The 20,690-nt window shown below is 37.3% G+C and overlaps 1 protein-coding gene across 3 annotated transcripts in view; it reads left to right on the top strand.

The window, feature by feature from the left end:
* The first annotated feature begins 9 nt into the window (after nucleotides 1-9).
* The window catches only part of SYT14 (synaptotagmin 14), a 226,121-nt gene continuing 205,440 nt past the window's right edge, over nucleotides 10-20,690 (top strand). For 2 of the 3 annotated variants that reach the window (XM_003800506.1, XM_003800505.1), the window contains exons 1-2: nucleotides 10-85; nucleotides 19,145-19,192. In XM_003800506.1, the coding sequence (XP_003800554.1) occupies nucleotides 73-85; nucleotides 19,145-19,192 (61 nt within the window). In that variant the 5' untranslated portion in view covers nucleotides 10-72. Of the gene's footprint in view, nucleotides 86-19,144; nucleotides 19,193-19,487; nucleotides 19,693-20,690 lie in introns of those variants that run through there. The other variant, XM_003800507.1, reaches the window with a different exon arrangement.

Consider the following 20,690-nt stretch of genomic DNA (forward strand, 5'->3'; position numbering starts at 1 on the left):
CGCCGCGTCCTGCGCCCGCCCTCCCGCCGCCGCCCCCGCCAGCCAGTTGGTGCGGTCCATGGCGAGCACATCATGGCGATTGAAGGTAAGTGGAGGCCTACGGGGTGAGCGAGGAGGGGGACCGCCCCGCTCGCGGGGGGCTGGGAGGCGCCGAGGAGACCGACGCGCGGTTGGGGTAGCCTCGGGCGGGCTGGAGCGGGCGAGGAGGCGCTGGGGTCCTGCCGGCGTCTCGGGAGGCGGTGGGCGGAGCGGCGCCGCGGGGACGCCGGACTCGGCTCCTCACTAGCTCGCTCCTGCCCTCGCGCTTTGGTCGGCCTCGGCCGGTGGCCGCCCGCCGGGAGGAGCTGCTCTAGCCAGCAGGTACAGTAAGTACCTCTTGGTGGTGGCTCGCGGTGGGGCTCCGGCTGCGGCCCTGCAGTCTCCCCGGGATGGGCTAAGGAGGAGCGAGGGGCCACAGAGGGGCTCGCTCGGCTCGCGTCCTCTGCCCTGGCCCCCGCCCTAGCAAACCGTCCTCTCCGTACCTGCCTTCCAGGCAGACTGGAAGTCCAGTTTTGTTGTCCCCTTCCCTCCCTTTCCTCAGTCTCCTTTGGGCTGATGCTGTGCTGCGCTCTCGGTTCTTTTTCCTTCTGTTTGCTGTTGTAGGGGACCAGGGAATTTGGGGTGAGTTTAATTTCCTCCTTAAGTGGCTCTCCCAATTCAAAACTGCTTTTTTTCCTCTGAAAGTGAAATAAATACGTCTTTGCAGCAAACGCACACTTTTACAGTCCTACAAATATCAGTCTATTAACTGTTTCAGTGCCAACAATTCTCACATTTTCTAAAAGTAGCTTAATAGAAATGAAGTTGCTAGGTAAGGTAGTTGATAGTAAAGTGCGTTTTTTCTCTTGTTCTAGAAACATGTAATTGGGATGAAGTGTCTGCGTTTTGCCTTGTTTTTAAGGAGTATATTGTGAAAATTGATATTACACACCTAGGATATTTATGTCAAAGACAGTATCTTTCAGCTCTGTCTCACTCAGCTTTACTCAGTGAAAGTAATTTGTAAATTTTCCTTGTGTGTATCTGTGTACATTTACCTGTTTAGATGTGTAAGTTAACCTATAGCTGTATCATTATTTGTCTAAATTAAATGAGTGTTCCTCCTAACTGAAAATTTTCAAATTGGTTTCCAATTTGCTTTAGCTGTGTGCTTACGTTACCTTATTTAAGAATTGCTTAACTGTGTGTTTACTTATTTAAGAGATTAAGTACCTATTATATGCAAGACACACAGACAGTTTCAAGTATCTACTTTAGCTAAAATTATTGAGAGGAAAATCTACCTGAAATCTTTGTTAACCTTGTTATCTAAAGCAGTACTTGCAACCCCCCCCATACTTTACTGAATGTTAAAAATCAAGAAATCAAATCCACTGATTTATGTTGTATACTTTATTTTCTCAACCAATTTGTGATACATGGGTGCTGCCTGTGGCTCAATGGGTAGGGCACCGGCCCCATATACCAAGGGTGACAGGTTCAAACCCAGCCCTGGCCAAATTGCAACAAAAAAATAGCCAGGCATTGTGGCGAGTGCCGGTAGTCCCAGCTACTGGTGAGGCTGAGGCAAGAGAATCGCCTAAGCCCAGGAGTTGCAGGTTGCTGTGAGCTGTGTGATGCCTCGGCACTCTACTAAGGGCAATAAAGTGAGACTCTGTCTCTACCAAAAAAAAAAAAAAAATTGTGATAGAATTTCTTGTGAAGCAGTAAAAGTGAAAAGGTTCAGGCAGAACCTGAGGAAGGATTCACCAGATAGTGCTTAGCTACAGTAATCCTATAAACTGTAATTTCTTAAAGTAATTTCCAGTTTTTCTCTTTTTCTTAGTTCATTCTTTCCGTTGACAGGTCAATGTTACCGATTCTTTTATGGGATTTTTCTCTGCTGACTACTTGTACATTTAAGGAATAAGATTTTTAAAATCTTCTAGAGATTCTTTTGTGTTTGAGATAGTCTCATAAATATTTTCAAAATCAGTACAGCATTTAAGGTTTCATTATGTAAAGATCAGGAATTATGTCATCTGTAGTTTAGCATAGACACTATAATATTAGCATTGCAGAGGAAGATGTCAGGTCAACTTAGTCTACTGTACTGCTTATCCCAGTCATACCTACCATCCCCATGCTGTTATGGAATACAATGAGTTCTGGAGGAGAACTCTGTACTAGAGATAGCTTAGAATTTTAGGGATCCAAGAGGGCATCTTGTCCAACATTTTTTTTCTTTTTCTCTTTTCTTCAAGTGTGAAATGAAGTTTATCGAGGAAGAGAAAGATAGGTTTATAGAGCAAGAATGAGATAAAGGTTTACAAAGCAAGATAATGTTCTCTGCAGATGATGATTGGACGTTTGTCATGACAAAAAAGGCTGTGATAATGGTCTGGGGACCTGTTCTACACTGTCTGGATTGGACTCATGGTTCAGATGTCACCATGGAATTGCTCTGATGGACAGTTAAACTTCTTCTTAACATCTTAATTAGCCCTAGGTCCCTCTAGGTCACCCTCCGAATCCCACTGTGCCTGGACTTCCTGACCTTAGGACTGGGGGATTTCCTTCATGCTTTTGCAGATTAGTGGGGGTTTCTCTTCCCAAGTATGGCAGTTGCTCAGGACAGGATTAAGGTGGGGCAGCAATAATAGGGCCCACCCTTGTCCTTCTAAGTGGGGCAGTTGTTTAAAGGAGCACCAAGGCAGAGTACCCACTTTCATCCCTAGGAGAATCTCAGAGGTCCTTTGCTATCTACCTACTCTCTATTCTAGAGGCCCAAATCACTGGGTAAGGGGATTGACTAGTTTGGCTGCTTCCTGCTGAGCGGGAGTGAGGATTCTCATCTAGGGTGGCCTCTTGCAAATACTCCAGGAGACTTAGGTATATGTCTTCAGTAGATGTCTGTACTTGTAGGTGCGAGGTAGATGCTGGGGACTGGTAGAAAACATAGGACCATTTGTAGCTTAATGGCCTCTATATGGGATGAAATAAATTAGGAAATTTATGAGGATTGGTCTCAATATTAATATTCCCAGAATGGAGAAAAACAGTGACCAAGGGAATTACAGAGGACATCCACCAGGCCCCTGCCTCACACCTGGGGATTGGAAGCAAACTGTCTGATGGCACTGATGTTGTCTTGAACCTGTCCTAAATTGTTAACAAAAAGAGTGGACAGGCATATTCAGAAGGTTTGGTTGAGTCTTAGGGTATATGTGGTTTGGTTTGCCAGGTCAAAAGGTGTCTCTTCCCTGGGTAAAAAGTTAAAAGGTTTGTACTACTTTTCTGAAGGTACCACAGCAGGAGATTTTTGCTTGAAAAGATGTTGGAGATCCTCTGAGGGGATACAGGCTTCTCTGACTTACAAACTTCTGACTTACATACAAACAAACTTCTGACTTACATACAACTTGCACTTATGAATTGAAGCTGTTACAGTAAGGCCTTGAGTTACAAACATCTGCCTGACAAAGGACTCACACTTGAGTGGAGACTATTATAGGTAATAGGTATATGTACCTGTTCCAACTTACATTCTAATGTCTCATTTGTAACCTAGGGACTAGACAGGCACATATACCTATGTATAGGCAAATACCTATGTTAGAGTCTTTATCTGTAGGGACTGAATGAGTTTCATTTTGGTCCTCAAAAGACTTCTTGCCTACCACGAGAGACGTGTATTTTCAATTCCTTATCACACACCCCAGTTAAGTGCAGAACTCAACAGTTTAATCTGAGAAATGGCGAGTGTGGAAAAGTAAAAGCTAGCTCCAGCAGTCCCTTAAGCCCTGGCTGCAAGGCAGGAAGATCCAAAGCAAGAGCATTTTTGTGGGGAAAAGGCAAGCTGGCTTACCCAGACAGTGATCTGAGTCACAAACTGGCCTATCTAGACAGGGTCATCTGGAGCAGCACACCAAAAATGCCAGGTTTTTAGCTGTCTGCATTCTCCACTCTTGGTGTGCTCCCAGCCAAAGAATGCCCAGACCCATCAAAAGCAAGACAAGCATGAAACAAAGTTTATTGAGGAAGAGAAAGACAAGTCCACAGAGCAAGAACAAGATAGAGGTGTATAGAGCAAGTTATATTTGCCACAGTTGATGAATGGACCCTTGTCGGGACAAAAAAGGCCTCAGTGATTTTTTCAGTGTGATAGTTTTTAAAACATACAGTTCCTTTGTTCACCTGTTAAGTCAATGGAAATGTATTGTATACTAGCTGTACATGGTGTTCTGTGTTACACTCCATGGTTTCATAAAGATGACTAGGACCATATTCCTTCCCTCAAAGAGTTCGTGTTCTAGTGGTAGAGACAGGTAATTTGAAACACGTAATTGCAATACACTGTGAAACCAAAAGATAGATCATTTTTCCTTTGTATAAAAATATTCAATGATGAGTTCAACACTGTTTCTGAGGTCTTTATAGTTGGCCAGAAGTCTACCATTTAGTAACTCTGCTACCCATCCTACTTCTGTGTATATTCTCTCTGTATGTGACATCCCTTCTACTACTTGATGAGTACAGTGTTTTCTTTGTAGACAGACTATCTAGTTCCCTCCTGTAGATAATTTGTAGTTGTATGGGTTTTTTTAAAAAAAAATTTTATATGTATATTTGGAATATATTAGTGGGCCATTTCATTCCAGTTATACTGTTGAATAACATACCTTAAAACCATTATACCACTCCTTGAATTGTACATAATCCTATTATGTAGCTTTATGTTACAGTGGCCTTTTTGGAGCTTTATATTGGCTCAGGATGAGGCTGTAATCAACCAAAACCACTGTCTCTTCTACCTGGACTATTCTCAGGTCATGTGCCTGTAATCCCTTACATAGCTAACCAGTGTTTTGAATTGAACAGGTCATATATAACTTAGTCATACTCTTATTAGCTCTGGCCCAACGTTTTAGCCCTTTAGTCTAGACCTGCAGTTCTCAACCTGTGGGTCGCGACCCATAGGAACTGGATTAAAGGGCCGCGGCATTAGGAAGGTTGAGAACCACTGGTCTAGACTTTTAAGTGCTAGAGATTACTTTTATTTCCTCCTCTTTGTAAAACCCTTATTTTATAACACCAAATTATTTCTGCTAAACAATCATTTATTTCCTTCTTTAATTGCTAATCAGGAAGTCAGACAAATAGAAGATGATGGAGTTACTGAGGTGAGCTAATATAATTCCAGTCAATGGTGAAGAAGTTAGACTACCTTAGGTACAGGTATAGTTTTTAAAAGGTATTCTGAAATACAATAATTTACAAATCTTTATTGTTACCCTAGTGGTCTGGTAATACCAGATTGGGAATCGTTCTTCTAGCCTAGCCTATCAAGACATGTAGTTGTTACCAGGCATATTAACTCTTTTAGCGTTGGCCATTTTTAGTCTGATATTATTGACTCTTTTCTGTTTTTTGAAGTTTCCTTCTCTCTTGATTATATACTTTTTAGTCTTCTCTTCCTCTGCCTGCCCTAATGTTATTAGTGGCTTCTGCCCTCACCACTATTGCCAATCTCCGCTTTATACATGCTGCCATAATTGTACATGTTGAACACTTTTATAATCTAGTTGTTTACAGATTTGTTTTTCCGGTCCAACTGTAAATGTCTCATTCATTTTTGTACTCTTTATATTTTGTATAGTACCGGATTGCAGTCATCCTTGATGACCATAGGGGATTGGTTCCAGGCCCCTGTGATATCACAATTTGAGGATGCTCAAGTCCTTTATATAAAATAGCATAGTATTTGCATATTGTCTACACACATCCTCCTGTACATGTTAAATTATCTCTAGATTACTTATAATACCTAATACAATGTAAATGTTATATAAATAGTTATTATACTGTATTGCTTAGAGAATAATGACAAAAAAAGTGTGTACATATTCAATACAGATGCAACCGTTGTAAGCCTAACTACATTTTTCTGCATGGCTGGTTGAATCACATGGATATAGAACCCATGGATATGGAGGACCAACTGTATAATATATACTCAAGGTTCTTGAATTGTTTCATGGAATTTTATCCGTTTTTTTTTTCATAGATTATGCCCATTACCTAACATAGCTCTTACACAGAATTTAGTAGCTAGATACCTTTACTTGGCTGTCCTACAGTAATACAAAATACTTAGCTTAGGATATTCAGAATGGTAGTATATTCTGAAGTTGTCATCACAGCCACCAAAGCCAACCTCCATACTCCTGTGCTGCTTGCAAATTGACCATCTGAGTGGCATTTTAAAATAATTGGACATCTAAGTTAGAAATTTGGACATCGGCCTCTGTCAGCATCCTGTTGATCACTAAGTCCTGACAAGTCTATACATCAAATTAATTTATACTGCTTAGTGCATTAACTTTAGTTCATGTCCTTATCTCTCATTAAGAGACTTTAGTTTCATAACTAGTCTTATTTCTAGTCTAAAGTTTCCTTTCAGTTCATTTCCCAAACTAGTGCCAGTCATCTTTGTTAAGTGAAAATCTGAATTTTTTAAAACTTTAGGATAAATCTGGTCCTTGATTTGACCCATGTTCATCCTTCTTCTTGTCCAGGTATTTATGCCTTTTCCATAAGAATGTCAGAAGGCTGCAAAATGCCTTGCTGAAGTAAAAAACAAACAAATAGTATTTACTGTTAAAAAGTTGTATTAACTTCACTTATTCTCTCAGCAGCATTTTTAAAAATTATGGAAGTTTAAACTAGAGAGAATCTATGACTGTATGTATTTGTGTATACTATACAGGCTTTTTATTCATAACATACCTTATAATTTGCCATACACTTTTATGTACATTTTATTTTTAAAATTAGTAAAATTCTGAGATGTTCTTTAGGGTTTGTTTTGGCCCTAAGATTTCTAAGGCTGAATTTGGACTTTCAGAAGCCATTTGAATTGAAAAACGCAATAGAAACATCGTATTATTAGTCTTGAGGGAGCGCATCACACTTCTTTCCTGTTTCTCACATTATTGTTAGATATCATTATGTCTACAGGGGATAGTAGAATGTCACACCTACCCTCTGTCTGGCAGAGTGAGGTAATTTATTGAATGTTTTATTTTTGCAAGAATTGTAATTCAGTTTAATCAATATATTCTTAAGAGGGATACTTTGACTTTTGGCAGGATAATATTCCTAATGTTTTTATAGAGCCTTACGACATCTTTGTGTATTTTTAGGTAGATTTGTTTAGAGACATCAGAGACCTCTAGAAGTACTTTGGAGTAATTTACAGTTTAATCAAGGTTCCTTTTCTAACTCATTAAAAAATTAGAAACAAATAGGGAACATTAAGGGCATAATTGTATTTCATTTTTGTTGTTTTAAGGTAGTATTAGAATATAGTAGTGCCTGCCAGTGGAGAAAGCAGAGAAAACCATATATTGGCATATTTGACATAATTTGTTGATTAATACTGTTTGCAACATCAATTTCTTTGAATAGATTATGTTTGTATATAGTACATGTGTAGAAGTGTAGTGGATTGTCCTCATGAATTTGATTTCCATTTAGCTAACTTTCCCCACCCCACCCTGAATCCTAGCTGATAATGCCTAATGTGAAAATGCCCGTATATGGCTCATGTAAGATTGAACAAACTACTATAAATAAGACATTGCAGGCTTTGAGTAAAAGGATTATATGCATATTTTGTGTGTGTATGTAGTAATAATTAATTGAATCCTGATAAATTGGACCCCTTGACTTGCCATATTTTTAGAGGGAAGAAATAGTGACAACATAGGAAGCTGTTATTAGGGATTTATTTACAAAGAATTTTCTAAGAGCCATATATACATTCAGAACAATTTATTTTCATGGTTTTAGGATTATATTAGAAATATATATTTTGAGATGTAATATTTTGAGATGTTGTGAGAGAGAAGATTCTAAAGAAACATTAAATTATCTTCAGTATTCTGAACTTAAATTCATGCATATTAGTAGCTTTAAAAAATAATCTAATGCAGTAGTCACAACAAGGTTTTGTTTTATACCCAGTTAACAAGAAAATTCAATTAAATAGAACACTTTGTGCCCACTTTTAGGGTTTTGTTAAGTTAGTGAAGTTCTAAGAGTCAAAAACATAGTTAACTGAACAAACTGAATTAAGTAGCCTAAATGTCAGAAAAATAGATTGATTTGTGAACAGTAAATTTGATTTTGTAAGATACAACTTATACTTTTTAGAAAAAATTATTGCATAAATGCATAGGAAAATGTATATGGATAAAATGAGATGCTATTTTTAGCACACTGTGCAAATTATGAAGTACACAAAGTTATTGTTATAAGTAGAGATATAGTTGGTTTTTCTTTGTGGGGCTGGAGTGGTGGTGAGTCTGTATCTCAAAGCTTAGGCTGCTATTGAACAGGAATATTATAGATAAAATGAGTTTGTAAAAGTATAGAAAGTACTTATTCAGACTATTTTAACTCTACAGTAATTGCATAGCAACAGCAAAAAGTAAAGGAATTCCAATTTGGGAGGATAATTCCCAGAGGGTTGGAGACCTAAAGGTTTTTTCTTCTTTTTTTAGGAAAAATTCTAAAAAGAAGACAAGTTAAAAAGTATGAGAAAATTAACATTTATTTTGGACTATTTACAGGGGAGAGTGCTTGAACTTGAATGATAACTGGCACTGTAGAGGAGAAGAAGATATTATATAGGACTCTTTTCTGTTTCCAGGGCCCGAACTCTAAGTTTTCTTGGACTTTTGTGTTTGTCTTGGTGAGGAATGCAAAGGGAATGAACATTTTAGGGTGCTTGCCATGGGCCAGGCATCATATATCTATTATCCCAGATACAGATGGTACCACTTCTTTTTCTCGTGACTGTAGTGGACTTCCTTCTTGTTAAGGCATCTTTTTTACCTACTGGTTGTGGATTTGGTTTCAGAATCCTTGGCAACGTTGCCCTCCAGCAGCTACTACTCTGCCAGAATTAGTATAAGATAAAAGCTATTTTCTATTCTGAGGTTAATATTACTACTTTACAAATGACTTCAGTTACTGTTTTTTCTTATTCAAGAGGTTAAGTAGCAAGCTCAAGGATTGTAAAGATAGTAGTGGGAAATGCTGACTTGAGAATTGAAGTCTAGTGCGATTCAGAAACCATGATTTTTACGTAACAATATGTTTTAAGTTGATGACCAATATTGATGTATTTCTTGGAGGGTTTAATTAAGGCCAAACTAAAATGTGTCTAGAGGTTAACGACTGTGCTCTAAGTGAGTTAAATTAGTTGGGGGGAGTTGGCAGCATTAATAGGGAATATTTAAAGTTTCATGCTCATTATGTACAGTATAGGTATCTACTTAAAATTAGCTATAACAGTTTATAAGTATAAACTAGTTGTTAAAGGCTTTGACTATTGCATGTGCCTTGGAGAAGAATTTTTAGATTAGATGGAATTTAAGATATTTTAAAAGTAGCCTTTCAGTGTTTGACCAAAAAGAAATAAATATAAGTGGTAAATTGTGATTTAGGGTAATGGTCAAAATAAACATGGTAGACTCTTAGATCCATTTTAAGTAAACTAAAATGAGTTTAATTCCATTTTTTAAAATACAAACATATGGTCTTTTATTGTGTTTCTCAGATACTGTAGTTTTTATAAATTGAAGGTTTTTGGCAACCCAGCATCAAGCAAGTCTATCGATGACAATTTTCCAACATGTGTTCACTTCTGTTTAGCATGTTGGTAATTCTCCCAATATTTGAACTGTTTTCATCATTATATCTGTTACAGTGATGAGCAATCTTTGATGTTATTGTTATCATTGTTTTGGGTGCCACAAATTGCATCCCTATCAGACAGCAAACTTAATCTATAAATGTGTGGCTTATGACTGCTTCCTGACTGGCCATTCTTTCATCTCTCTCTCCTTAGACCTCCCTATTCCCTGAGATACAACAATATTGAAATTAGACCAATTAATAACCCTACAGTGACCTCAAAGTATTTAAGTGAAACGAAGAGTCACATATTTCTCATTTTATATCAAAAGCTAGAAATGATTAAGCTTAGTGAGGAAGAATGTTGAAAGCCAGAGTAGGCCAAAAGCTATAACAATATTGAAATTAGACCAGTTAATGACCCTACAGTGACCTCTAAGTATTTAAGTGAAATGAAGAGTCACATAGTTCTCATTTTATATCAAAAGCTAGAAATGATTAAGCTTAGTGAGGGAGAATATTGAAAGCCAAGGTAGGCCAAAAGCCAGGCCTCCTAGCTAAGTTGTGAATGCAAAGGAGAAGTTCTAGGAGGAAATTAAAAGTTCTACTCCAGTAAACACTTGAATGATAAGAAAGTAAAACAACTTTATTGTTTATATGGAGAAACTTTTAGTGGTCTGGATGCAAGATCAAACCAGCCATAACATTCCTTTAAGCAAAAGCCCAAGGGAGCAAGGAACAAGGCCCAGGAGCCCTACTTTCTTCAATTCAGTGGAGACTGAGGAAGGTCAGGAAGCTGTGGAAGAAGGGTTAAAAGCTAGTAGGGGCTGGGCACAGAGGCTCGAGTCTGTAGTCCTAGCACTTTGGGAGGTTGAAGTGGGAGGCTCCCATCACTTCAGGCGTCCTCAAACTATGGGCTGCAGGCCACATGCAGCCCGCCTAGGACGTTTATCTGGCCTGCCAGTTGTTTTTGCCGCTGCCGCTGCCTGTCCTGCTTAGCAGCTGACTCGTCCCGGGGCCCACAGTCCAGCCCTCCAGTGGTCTGAGGGATAGTAAACTGGCCCCCTGTTTAAAAAGTTTGAGGACCCCTGGATCACTTAAATCCAGAAGTTCAAGACCAACTAAGGCAACATAGTGAGATGTCATTTCTACAAACAAATAAAAAAGTTAGCTGGGTATGGTGCTATATACCTGTAGTCCTAGCTACTCAGGAAGCTCAGGTGGGAAGATCACTTGAGCCCAGAAATCTGAGGCTGCAGCGAGCTAAGGTCTCACCACTGTACTCCTGGGTGACAGAGTGAGGCCTTGTCTCTTAAAAAAAGAAAGCTGAGGTTGGCTCATTACGTTTAAGGAAAGAAGCATTTTCCAAAACAGGAAAGTACAAAGTGAAGCAGCAAGAGTTGATGTAGAAACTGCAGCCGATTGTCCAGAAGGTCTTGCTAAGATATTTAGTTAAGATGGCTACACCAGACAACAGATTTTCAGTGTAGATGATACAGCCTTATATTTGGAAGAAGATGCCATGTAGAACTTTCATAGGTAGGAAGAAGTCAGTGCCTGGCTTCAAAGTTTCAAAGGACAGGCTGACTCTCTTGTTACGTGGGCTAATGCAGCTGGTGACTTTTAAGTTGAAGTCAGTGCTCATTCACCATTCAAAACAATCCTAGGGCCCTTAAAAGAAGTTTGCCAAATTTACTCTGCCTGTGCTCTGTAAATGAAAGAACAAAGCCTGGGTGACAACACATCTGTTTACCTCATTGTTTACTGAGTGTTTTAAGTTCATTGTTGAGACCTACTGCTCAGAAAAAAAAATCCTTTCAAAATGTTGCTGCTCATTGACAATACGTCTGGTCACCCAAGAACTCGGATGGAGATGTACAAAGAGAAGGAGATTAATGTTGTTTTCATCCTGCAGGATGGATCAAAGATTAATTTAGACTTTCAAGTCTTAACATTTAAGAAATACATTTTGTAAGGCTATAGGTAGTGATTTCTCTGATGGATTTGGCAAAGTAATTAAAAGCCTTCTGGAAAGGATTCACATTCTACATGCCATTAAAAACATTCCTGATTCATGGGAGGGAGTCAAAATATCAGTATTAACAGGAGATTGAAAGAAATTGACTTTGAGGGGTTCAAGAGTTAAGTAGGAAAAAAAAAAAGAGTTCAGTAGAGGAAGTACCTACAGATGTGGCAGAAAAAGAAAGAATTAGAATTAGAAGTGGAGCCTGAAGGTAACGGAACTGTGGCAATTTCATGATAAAAATTGAATGGAAGAGCAGTTGCTTCTTATGGATGAGCAAAAGAAAGTGGTTTCTTGAGATGTAATCGCTCTTGGTGAAGATACTGTGAACACTGTTGAAATGACAAAAAGGATTTAGAATATAACATGCAACCTTAATTGATAAAGCAGCCAGAGTGTTTGAGAGGATTGACTCTGATATTGAAAGAAGTTCTAGTATGGGTAAAATGCTGTCAGAAAAATCTTTTGTGAAAGGAAGATTGATGCAGCAAATTTTACTGTTGTCTTATTTTAAGAAAATGCCAGAGCAACTGCCACCCTGATCAGTTAGCAGACATCAACACTGAGGCAAGATCCTTCATCAGCAAAAAGATTACGACTTACTGAAGATGCAGATGATTATTAGTATTTTTAGCCAGAAAATACATGGCTTTTTAGGCAGAATGCTGTTGCACACTTAATAGGCTACAACATAGTATAAACATGCCTTTTGTATGCCCTAGGAGTTCAGAAATTTTGGCTGACTCACTTTATTGTGATTTTTGCTTTATTGTGGTGGGCTAGAACTGAATCTATAGTATCTTCTGAGGTGTGCTTGTAACCTGGATATATAGGGTGGATGTAAAGTTCGTGTGCAACTGCACACAGACTTTACGTCCACCCTGTATTTTGATGGAGCTGAAACGTCTGTAGACGTGTGGATACATACATGTTTTATAGTTATAGTTCCCAGTGCACTCACAGTTACTTGTACATTAATGCACAAAATCTTAGCACATATTCTTAGCAGCAGTCACACACATATATTTTCTGTTATACTCCTTATGTATGCCAATTTAGAGGATTACGCCAGTTTACAGTGTGTTTCCCTAGGTTTGCCTGAGGGAAAAGAGAGTAACTTTGAGTAAGCTTGTTGTTTTTTACCTGTCTCATTTCTGGATTGCTGAGTTGATTGTTTCCAGAACAATACTGGTATCATTTCCAATTGCAGTTTTTGTGAAATTCACTTTTATTTAAATTGTCGGAAAGGATCAGAAAAAAATTTCTTGTTTTTTTATAAAAATGAAGAAAAATCAGTTTTTACTCTCCTGAATATATTAAACATAATATTCTAATTGTTTCCCCTTACAATTAACTAGTAACCTTGGGCAACTTTAACCTTTGGTGCCTCAATTTCCTTATCTACAGGGTGACCCACAGGTCGCTATACATATGTAGGGAAAATGGAAAATTACTACTAACTGTATCTTTATTTACCAGATACTCATTACAGAATTTTACAAAGAGGTGGCCTACACATAGAGAATATTTTGTAAAATTTTGTAATGAGTATTCAGTAAATAAAGGTACATTTAGTTACAATTTCTCATTTCTCTGTATATGATGACTTTTGGGACACCTTCTGTAACGTAGTGAGCTAGACAACTTTATTTCTGACTTCTAGTCTCTTACCGTCGGTCATTCTAATGTAGTCACCAAGTCTTCATTATTTTGTAGTAAATTTGATGTGTAAAAAATTGCATATCTACACAAGTTCATTTTGGGAGTGATTATTCATCTTAGAAGATTCATCTCTTTCTAAAGATATTGACTAATTGACTATTTTAAATCATTCCTTGTGCATTTTATTATTAAAATCGCTATAACACTGTGGATTAGCACTATATCTAAGTCAAGGTATGCCTGCAATGTCTTTGCTTTTCCTTACACATTTGGCATTTGTTTTGGAAACTTTTCATACTTTTAGGGATAAAATAAGGCATATACCTTTATACAAAGATCATCATCATTTCCGATTGAAAAGTGTTTAAGCCTTTGACTTCAACACAAACGTAGACGCTTACCATATAGAGTTCAAACTTTTTCCTTATACTCTCAGTGGTTTAGGAAGGATGGGGAACAAAAGGAACATTGAACTTCAGTGTCCAATAATGTAATAAAGTTTGTTTAACGTTTTATATTTCTTCTTTTGCATTTTTAAGAGTTTTTAAAATTTTTACTTTGGCATTTAGTTATCCTTAACATTCTTTTCCATTTTAGTAATAATAGTGATCACTCTTGAGTTCCACAGGTACATTCGTGAATCTTATTTGTTGATTTAATCCTGGGGACAAGTACCAAGAACTGTAGTGCACACTCTCACATGCTTTTTCTAGTTTTGTAATTTTTGTGAGTACTTTGACAACTGTAGCAGTTGTTAATTGTCTATAAATTTAAAATATAATTATTTCATTGACTTTTTTTCTCCCACCTGCTGCTGCCTGACTGAGTTTTTTAAATCTCTGAGGTTCTTTTATTTGATGTAGATAAATTGAATGCTTTTAAAAGCATTTCATTGTCATTTTGCTCTTCTGAGAAAAGTGTTAGGATATAATAGTTTTTATTGTTACTTTTACTACTAAGCCTTATAAAATTATGCTGTTTAAGATTAGTTGATTTAGTAAAACTTGATTTGTATTAAATATAGGGAAGAATCTAGTTTTAATTTTAGATTTTAACATGTACAGCCTTGTTATATGAATTAAGTACATAACTCAAACTAAGTTATAAATGTAACTTCTAGAGAATATGCTTTAATGAGTATGGAGAAGAACACGTCATAGGCCTCAATATATGTTGTAGTTGTGTTATTGTCATTACATCATTTTTCTAATACCTTGAAGATAGTTTCTTCTCATAATTGGGTAAACAGCCAGTCGTTTAAACATATGTAGTACAGAGTTGGGGTTCCCTGTAGGCTGTGCCATTTCCAGGAGGGTCCTGGTGTTTTTGCAGCAGCCTCTGTCACCGTGTGACCTGCAGGTACTGGGAAATCCCTAGGGATGACATTGGAACATTCCCAAACTGGGAGATGGTCTTATTGCTTCTTAGCTGGACCTGATTGCCTTTCTGGAACGAAGGCAAGAGCCCTGGTGTGAAGAGTCAGCAGACAGTAGCCAATCACCCAGGTAGGTGGGAATGAGTGAAGCAGATGACACAGGTGATAGGTCTAAAATTCTAGGAGAAAGCTGGACCTGAAAATGTGGTTTGGAAAGTGCTGCTCCAGCAGAAATAGTTTCTGAGAAGTCTGGATTTCTTTTTCTTGCTCTTACATAGGGGCATTTTCTGCCTCATGCTGTAAAATCTCTAAGGACTCCACTTCCCTTCAGTGATATTTCTTCAAAGTCACAGTAAGAGCCAGTGTCGTCTTCGTGGCTTCATAATCTGAGTGTTCTTCCATTGCTTTTGAGGACATAAGAATATCTGCATATTTTTGAGAAACTCTATTTTAAATCTTTATGTTCCCTTTTGCATCATCTTAGTGTGAGTAGTGTGTTACCAATATTTGCTTCAGAAGTCCCAGGAACACTGGGGCAGATGTACATTTTCTTCTTTATCATTTCCTATCACATGGATTCTTATTTTACAGAAATTTATAGAAATTTATACTCAGTAATTTTATCAGAACACTGAAAATCTATCTAGATGTAAAAAAAATCTAATTTTATTTTACTTCAAAAAATTTTTTTGGTATGAACTGAGATTAATAATTTAAATTCTGTATTTTTATATTGCTCAACTATAGTATAGTTTAGTGTATCTATTCACTTACTAGATTTCTTAAAAATGCTATGTCATTAGGGGTCATAGAACATTGCTGAGCATTTATTAAACTCTCCCTTATAACTGTACCTTTTTAATAATTCATTTTGTTTCTCTTGTTGAGTATGAATCTTCCCTTATTCATATGTACATACATGAATGTGTATGTAAATGTGTGTGTGTAACATGTAGATTTGTATAAGTGTATATTTGTATACAGTATAATGATTTGATATTTATGCCATGTGAGAAAAGTATATTTATCATTTTGACTCAATCTGTACAAAAGCAATTTTTTTTTTTTTTTGAGACAGAGTCTCATTGTGTCACCCTTGGTAGAGTGCTGTGGTGTCACAGCTCACAGCAACCTCCATCTCTTGAGCTTAAGAGATTCTCTTTAAAAAAAAAAAAAAGGATTGAAAGGAAAAAGAAATTCTCTTGCCTCAGCCTCCCAGGTAGCTGGGACTACAGGCGCCCACCACAACATCCGGCTATTTTTTGTTGCTGTTGTCATTATTGTTTAGCAGGCCCGGACCCAGGTCGAACCTACCAGCCTGGGTGTATGTAGCCTGCACCTTAGCCACTGAGCTAAGAGCACCGAGCCAGTTCTCAGTATTTTTAAAAGACATTTTTACAGCTTCTGAATTCCATCAGGTGAAACATTACCGCGAGAAGTTATTTTCATTTCTTTTTCCAGAGCTAATCTTGGGTAGTGGCAAATGATATTTGCTTTTCTGTTTATCTTTGGTTGTTCATCCAAGTACATACATGGGGAAGGGCAGTTTCCTCCGATTTTGCCATCTTTGATTTTAAAACCTCTTTTTGGAGCCCATGTGTGTGTGTGGGGGGGATGGAGAGTGGGTTGGCTAGCACCTCTGGTAGCAGCAGGGCAAGCATGGGCCTTGCTCAGGACGGGGCCCAGGTGCCAGCCTGGCCCGGGAACCCCTGCACTGGTCACTCTCTAGACTTGGTCGGAGCTGCTGATATTTTACACCAGGGTTTTGCTGAATAATTCTTTTATCATCATAGCTTTAAGTTAGATGTTTTTTCTTGGTAAGCCTATCTTCCTCATAGTTAGTGATTACTCTATATTGTTGATAAGCGATGGCATTGTTAGAACCAAATTAGAATGCTGATCTAACCTACTTTTTAGTGGTAGAAATATTATTTTCTAGTTTTTTTAGCTTGCTTCCAAGATGACCTACTTTTTTAGTGGTTATTATGGTTTTTATTTCTCAGGTTATTGCTATATTTCTGTTTCTTATAACTGAGCTGTTTATGATAAGTGTCTGTAATGAACTAAAATGATTAACATTTTTATTCAGAGTTTCAAAGTAATTCACAGCATAATTACAAGGCCATATATATATACAGACCACCACAAAATTTTATTCAGCTTACATTAGTGACATTATGTTTCTGAATGAAGGAAATACGTATTTATAGAGTAGTAACTAATAAAATTACTCTTGTGATACAGTAGAATAAAGAAAATATATATTTATGAAGTACAAGTGGTATTTTAATATTTTGTATATATTGTGCGATAATTAAATCAAGCTAATTAACATATCCACCACCTTAGCTACTTACTTTTTTGGTGGTGAGAACATTCAAAAGGTACATTTTAGTGATTTTGAAATGTACAGAACATTGTTACAAACTATAGCTACCATGCCATGCGTGCAATATGATCACTAAAACTTATTTCTCCTGAAGGGGGAGGGGGAGGGGTGGGGAGGGGGGTGGATGTGTGGAGGGAGGGTGATTGGTGGGATCACCTCTATGGTTTATCTTACAAGGGTACAAGTGAATCTTTCTAAAAGTAGAATATAAACGTCTTAACACAGTAACTAAGAAAATGACATGAAGGCTCTGTTAACCAGTTTGATGAAAATATTTCAAATTGTATATGAAAACACCACACTGTACCCCATGATTGCATTAATGTACACAGCTATAATTTAATAAAAAACAAACACAAACTTATTTCTCCTGTCCATCCAAAAGGCTACTTTGTACCCTTTGACCAACATCTCCGCTTTTGCCTTCTTGCCCACCTTCACCCACACCGCACACCCCCGTCTCTTATTACTACTGTTATACTCTGTAAGTTTGACTTTTTAAAATTTTATGTCAAGTATTTGTTTTTTTTTTTTTTTTTGCCTGTCCTACTTAATTTACCAAAATGTTCTCTGGGTTCATCCATGTTGCTGGAAATGACAGAATTTCCTTCTTTTTAGAGACTGTATTAATACTGTATTGTATGTATTTACCAGATTTTCTTTATCCATTCCACCATTCGCATTATCTTTTAAAGTTAAACATACACTTACTCCATAACCCAGCAGTTCTTCTCCTGGGTATACATCCAGGAGAAAAGCATATATGTTGGCAGCAAGGGGATATATATATATATATATAAAGGGTCACAGCAAAATTATTCACATCAAACCCAAACTCAAAACCAATCCAAATGTTCATGAACAGTAAAATTGAGATTTCTGTACATGTGTATATGCATTACATATATGTATGTGTGTACAAATGTGTATATATAGGTATATTTATAAATAGGAGGATCCAATACAGAAATGAATGACAACCACAACTAATATTGAAAAAGGGAGAGTGTCCTCTCATTGATTCCTTATATGTGAATTTATAAACAGATGAATAAGTTGTTAGAACTCAGTAGAGTGGTTACTTCTGGGTAGTACCTGGGAGCTTGCGTAGGGTTCTCCTGGGATAGTGGCCAAGTTCTGTTTCTTGTGGTAACTCATGTGCTTGCTTTGTGATAATTACATGGAACTTTTAGAGATTTGTGCGCTTTTCTGTATTTGTGTTTTTCTGTCCAATAAATAGAGATTTAAAAAGTGAAACATTACAAAAGACTCATTTTAAAACAGAGTAATATAATTTTTTAGTTAAATTTGTTAGTATTTATCATCATGCTATTAAATTTATCTTATTACAAATTCATAAAAGTAGGCAGCAAGAGAATGAGGAAAGGGTTGTGTTTTATTTTATATGAGTTTAGGTGATAAGATATAAATAGTGCGTTTAGAGAATTGGCCTTTGCATAATAACTTCCCTGTGTATGTTTAGGCTCAGATACAAAAGGGGTTCTCCTTTGCAGCATTTTCTTTTAGATGATATAAAGAGGTGCTTGGGAAATGGTGATGTGACCTCTGCTCTTGAGAAACTTGCCATTGAAAATAACATACTTGAATAAAGCTTCTTCATTCTAAGACTTTATAAGACCTTACCTTTGGGGTTGTTCAGGAACATTCTGAACATTAGGCTATCATAATCATTTAGTTAAGTTTAAAGAGAAAAATCAGGGAAATTTTTTCTGGGGTCATTTGTAGGTGCTATTATGTTAATTTAATATTATTTTTTAGAGACAAAGTCTTGCTCTGTCACCCAGGCTGGAGGGCAGTGGCATTATCATAACTTACTGCAACCTCAAACTCCTAGGGTCAAGCAATTCTTATGTCTCAGCCTCAGGTTGCTATAGATGCTAATTTAAAATTGTTTGTTACACATGTACATTATTTTCCATGTCTTTAACTTCTAATAAATATTTTTTAACAGGTGGAGAGAGAACCTGTGGAGTACATGAACTTATCTGTATTAGGAAAGGTAAGTCAGTGCTCTGCATGGATATTTTAAATGTTCTTGTATTTCATAATGTATAATAAAGTTTAGTAGGATGGCAGATAATTTGGATTTATAAAACATAACATTTACTAAAATTAATATTATTTGTATTATAGATAAGCATTCATAACATTCATATTGCTTATTATGTGGTTATTGAGAGTTGTTACTTTATATTTAGTTTTGATGAGCTGATAAAGCCTGGTGTCTAGCATATTGGTTATTAGACATGGTGAAGAGGCAAAGAATGGAGGGTTTGATTTTTGTTCCCTTTCAGAATCTGGAATCTGAGTGCATGCTGATCTCCCATTGACTTCTGTTCTATTACTGTACCCCATCAGAGAGATGTGAGGAGTTGGTTGAAATTCAAATCGGGAACATATCCAAAGACCACAACATCCTTTGACACCAACAACTGTCTATGCTTCCTTAGAAGGAGCCACCTGACAACTGGGTGGTTCAACAAGGTGGCCCCAGGAAAGGTAATTCAGTTATTAGGTGGGAGGCAAGGAATCAGGTGTATTCTCTAGATCTGGAAGAATCTAGGAGACCTTGGGCATCCCCACAACTCCTTAAAAGTAATCACTTATCTGTGAAATGGTATGAAGAAAGGAAAAGATATACCTGGGGAGGTCAGGGGAAGAAATCATCATAAATTTACTACTCTTATCTCTTTTAAAACTTGGGGCACTTACTGTTTCTTGCATCTCTCTTGAAAACTCACTTGGCCCTCCTGAGTCTGGCCAACTAGCCGCTCTCCTTTCCCTAATATATCACCTGAAGGAGGTTTGAAGCAGTGTCAGTGTTTGTGATACATGGGTATGATTGGCATGCCAGGGAAATGTCAGCATATTTTCAGTAAGTCTTCAAGAGCTCTAAAAACCTCCAGCTTCTGTAGAGTTTAAAAAATAGTTTAAGTCTTTGTAGGTGAATTTATGTGCCTACTGTTGACCTAATCATATCAGTTTATCTGTGAGTCACTGCCTATAAATGCTATTCATTTAAAAACAATCTTCTTCTTTCATTAAAAGTGTAGCTTATTTATATGTCTTTCCTCTGGTACCACAAGGAAGGAAATTGAAGTCAAGTCCCTGAAATGTCAAATTTAGGATTATGATTCTCACATATAATTGTTGGTGGTATGGGGGAAAATTATATACTGTTTTCTTTCTTCATGTAAATTTTTTAGTGTTCTATGATACCCTAATCCAGAATTACTAAAATAATTTTATAGTTGTTACCTAGTCCTACTAAAACATTTTAAAACGTTTTATTTGATGAGAACAAAAAATTTTGTACAGATTAATTGGAATTAAAAGCTGTCAAATCTGTGGTCAGGTGAAGAATCAAGACATGGGCTCAGCGCCTGTGGCTCAAGCTGCTAAGGCGCCAGCCACATACACCTAAGGTGGCGGGTTCGAATCCCCAGCCCGTGCCCGCCAAACAACAATGATGGCTGCAACCAAAAAATGGCCGGGTG

The sequence above is a fragment of the Otolemur garnettii genome, unplaced genomic scaffold, assembly GCF_000181295.1.
Source record: "Otolemur garnettii isolate 467f Iridium unplaced genomic scaffold, OtoGar3 scaffold00178, whole genome shotgun sequence".
Classification (NCBI taxonomy): Eukaryota; Metazoa; Chordata; class Mammalia; order Primates; family Galagidae; genus Otolemur; species Otolemur garnettii.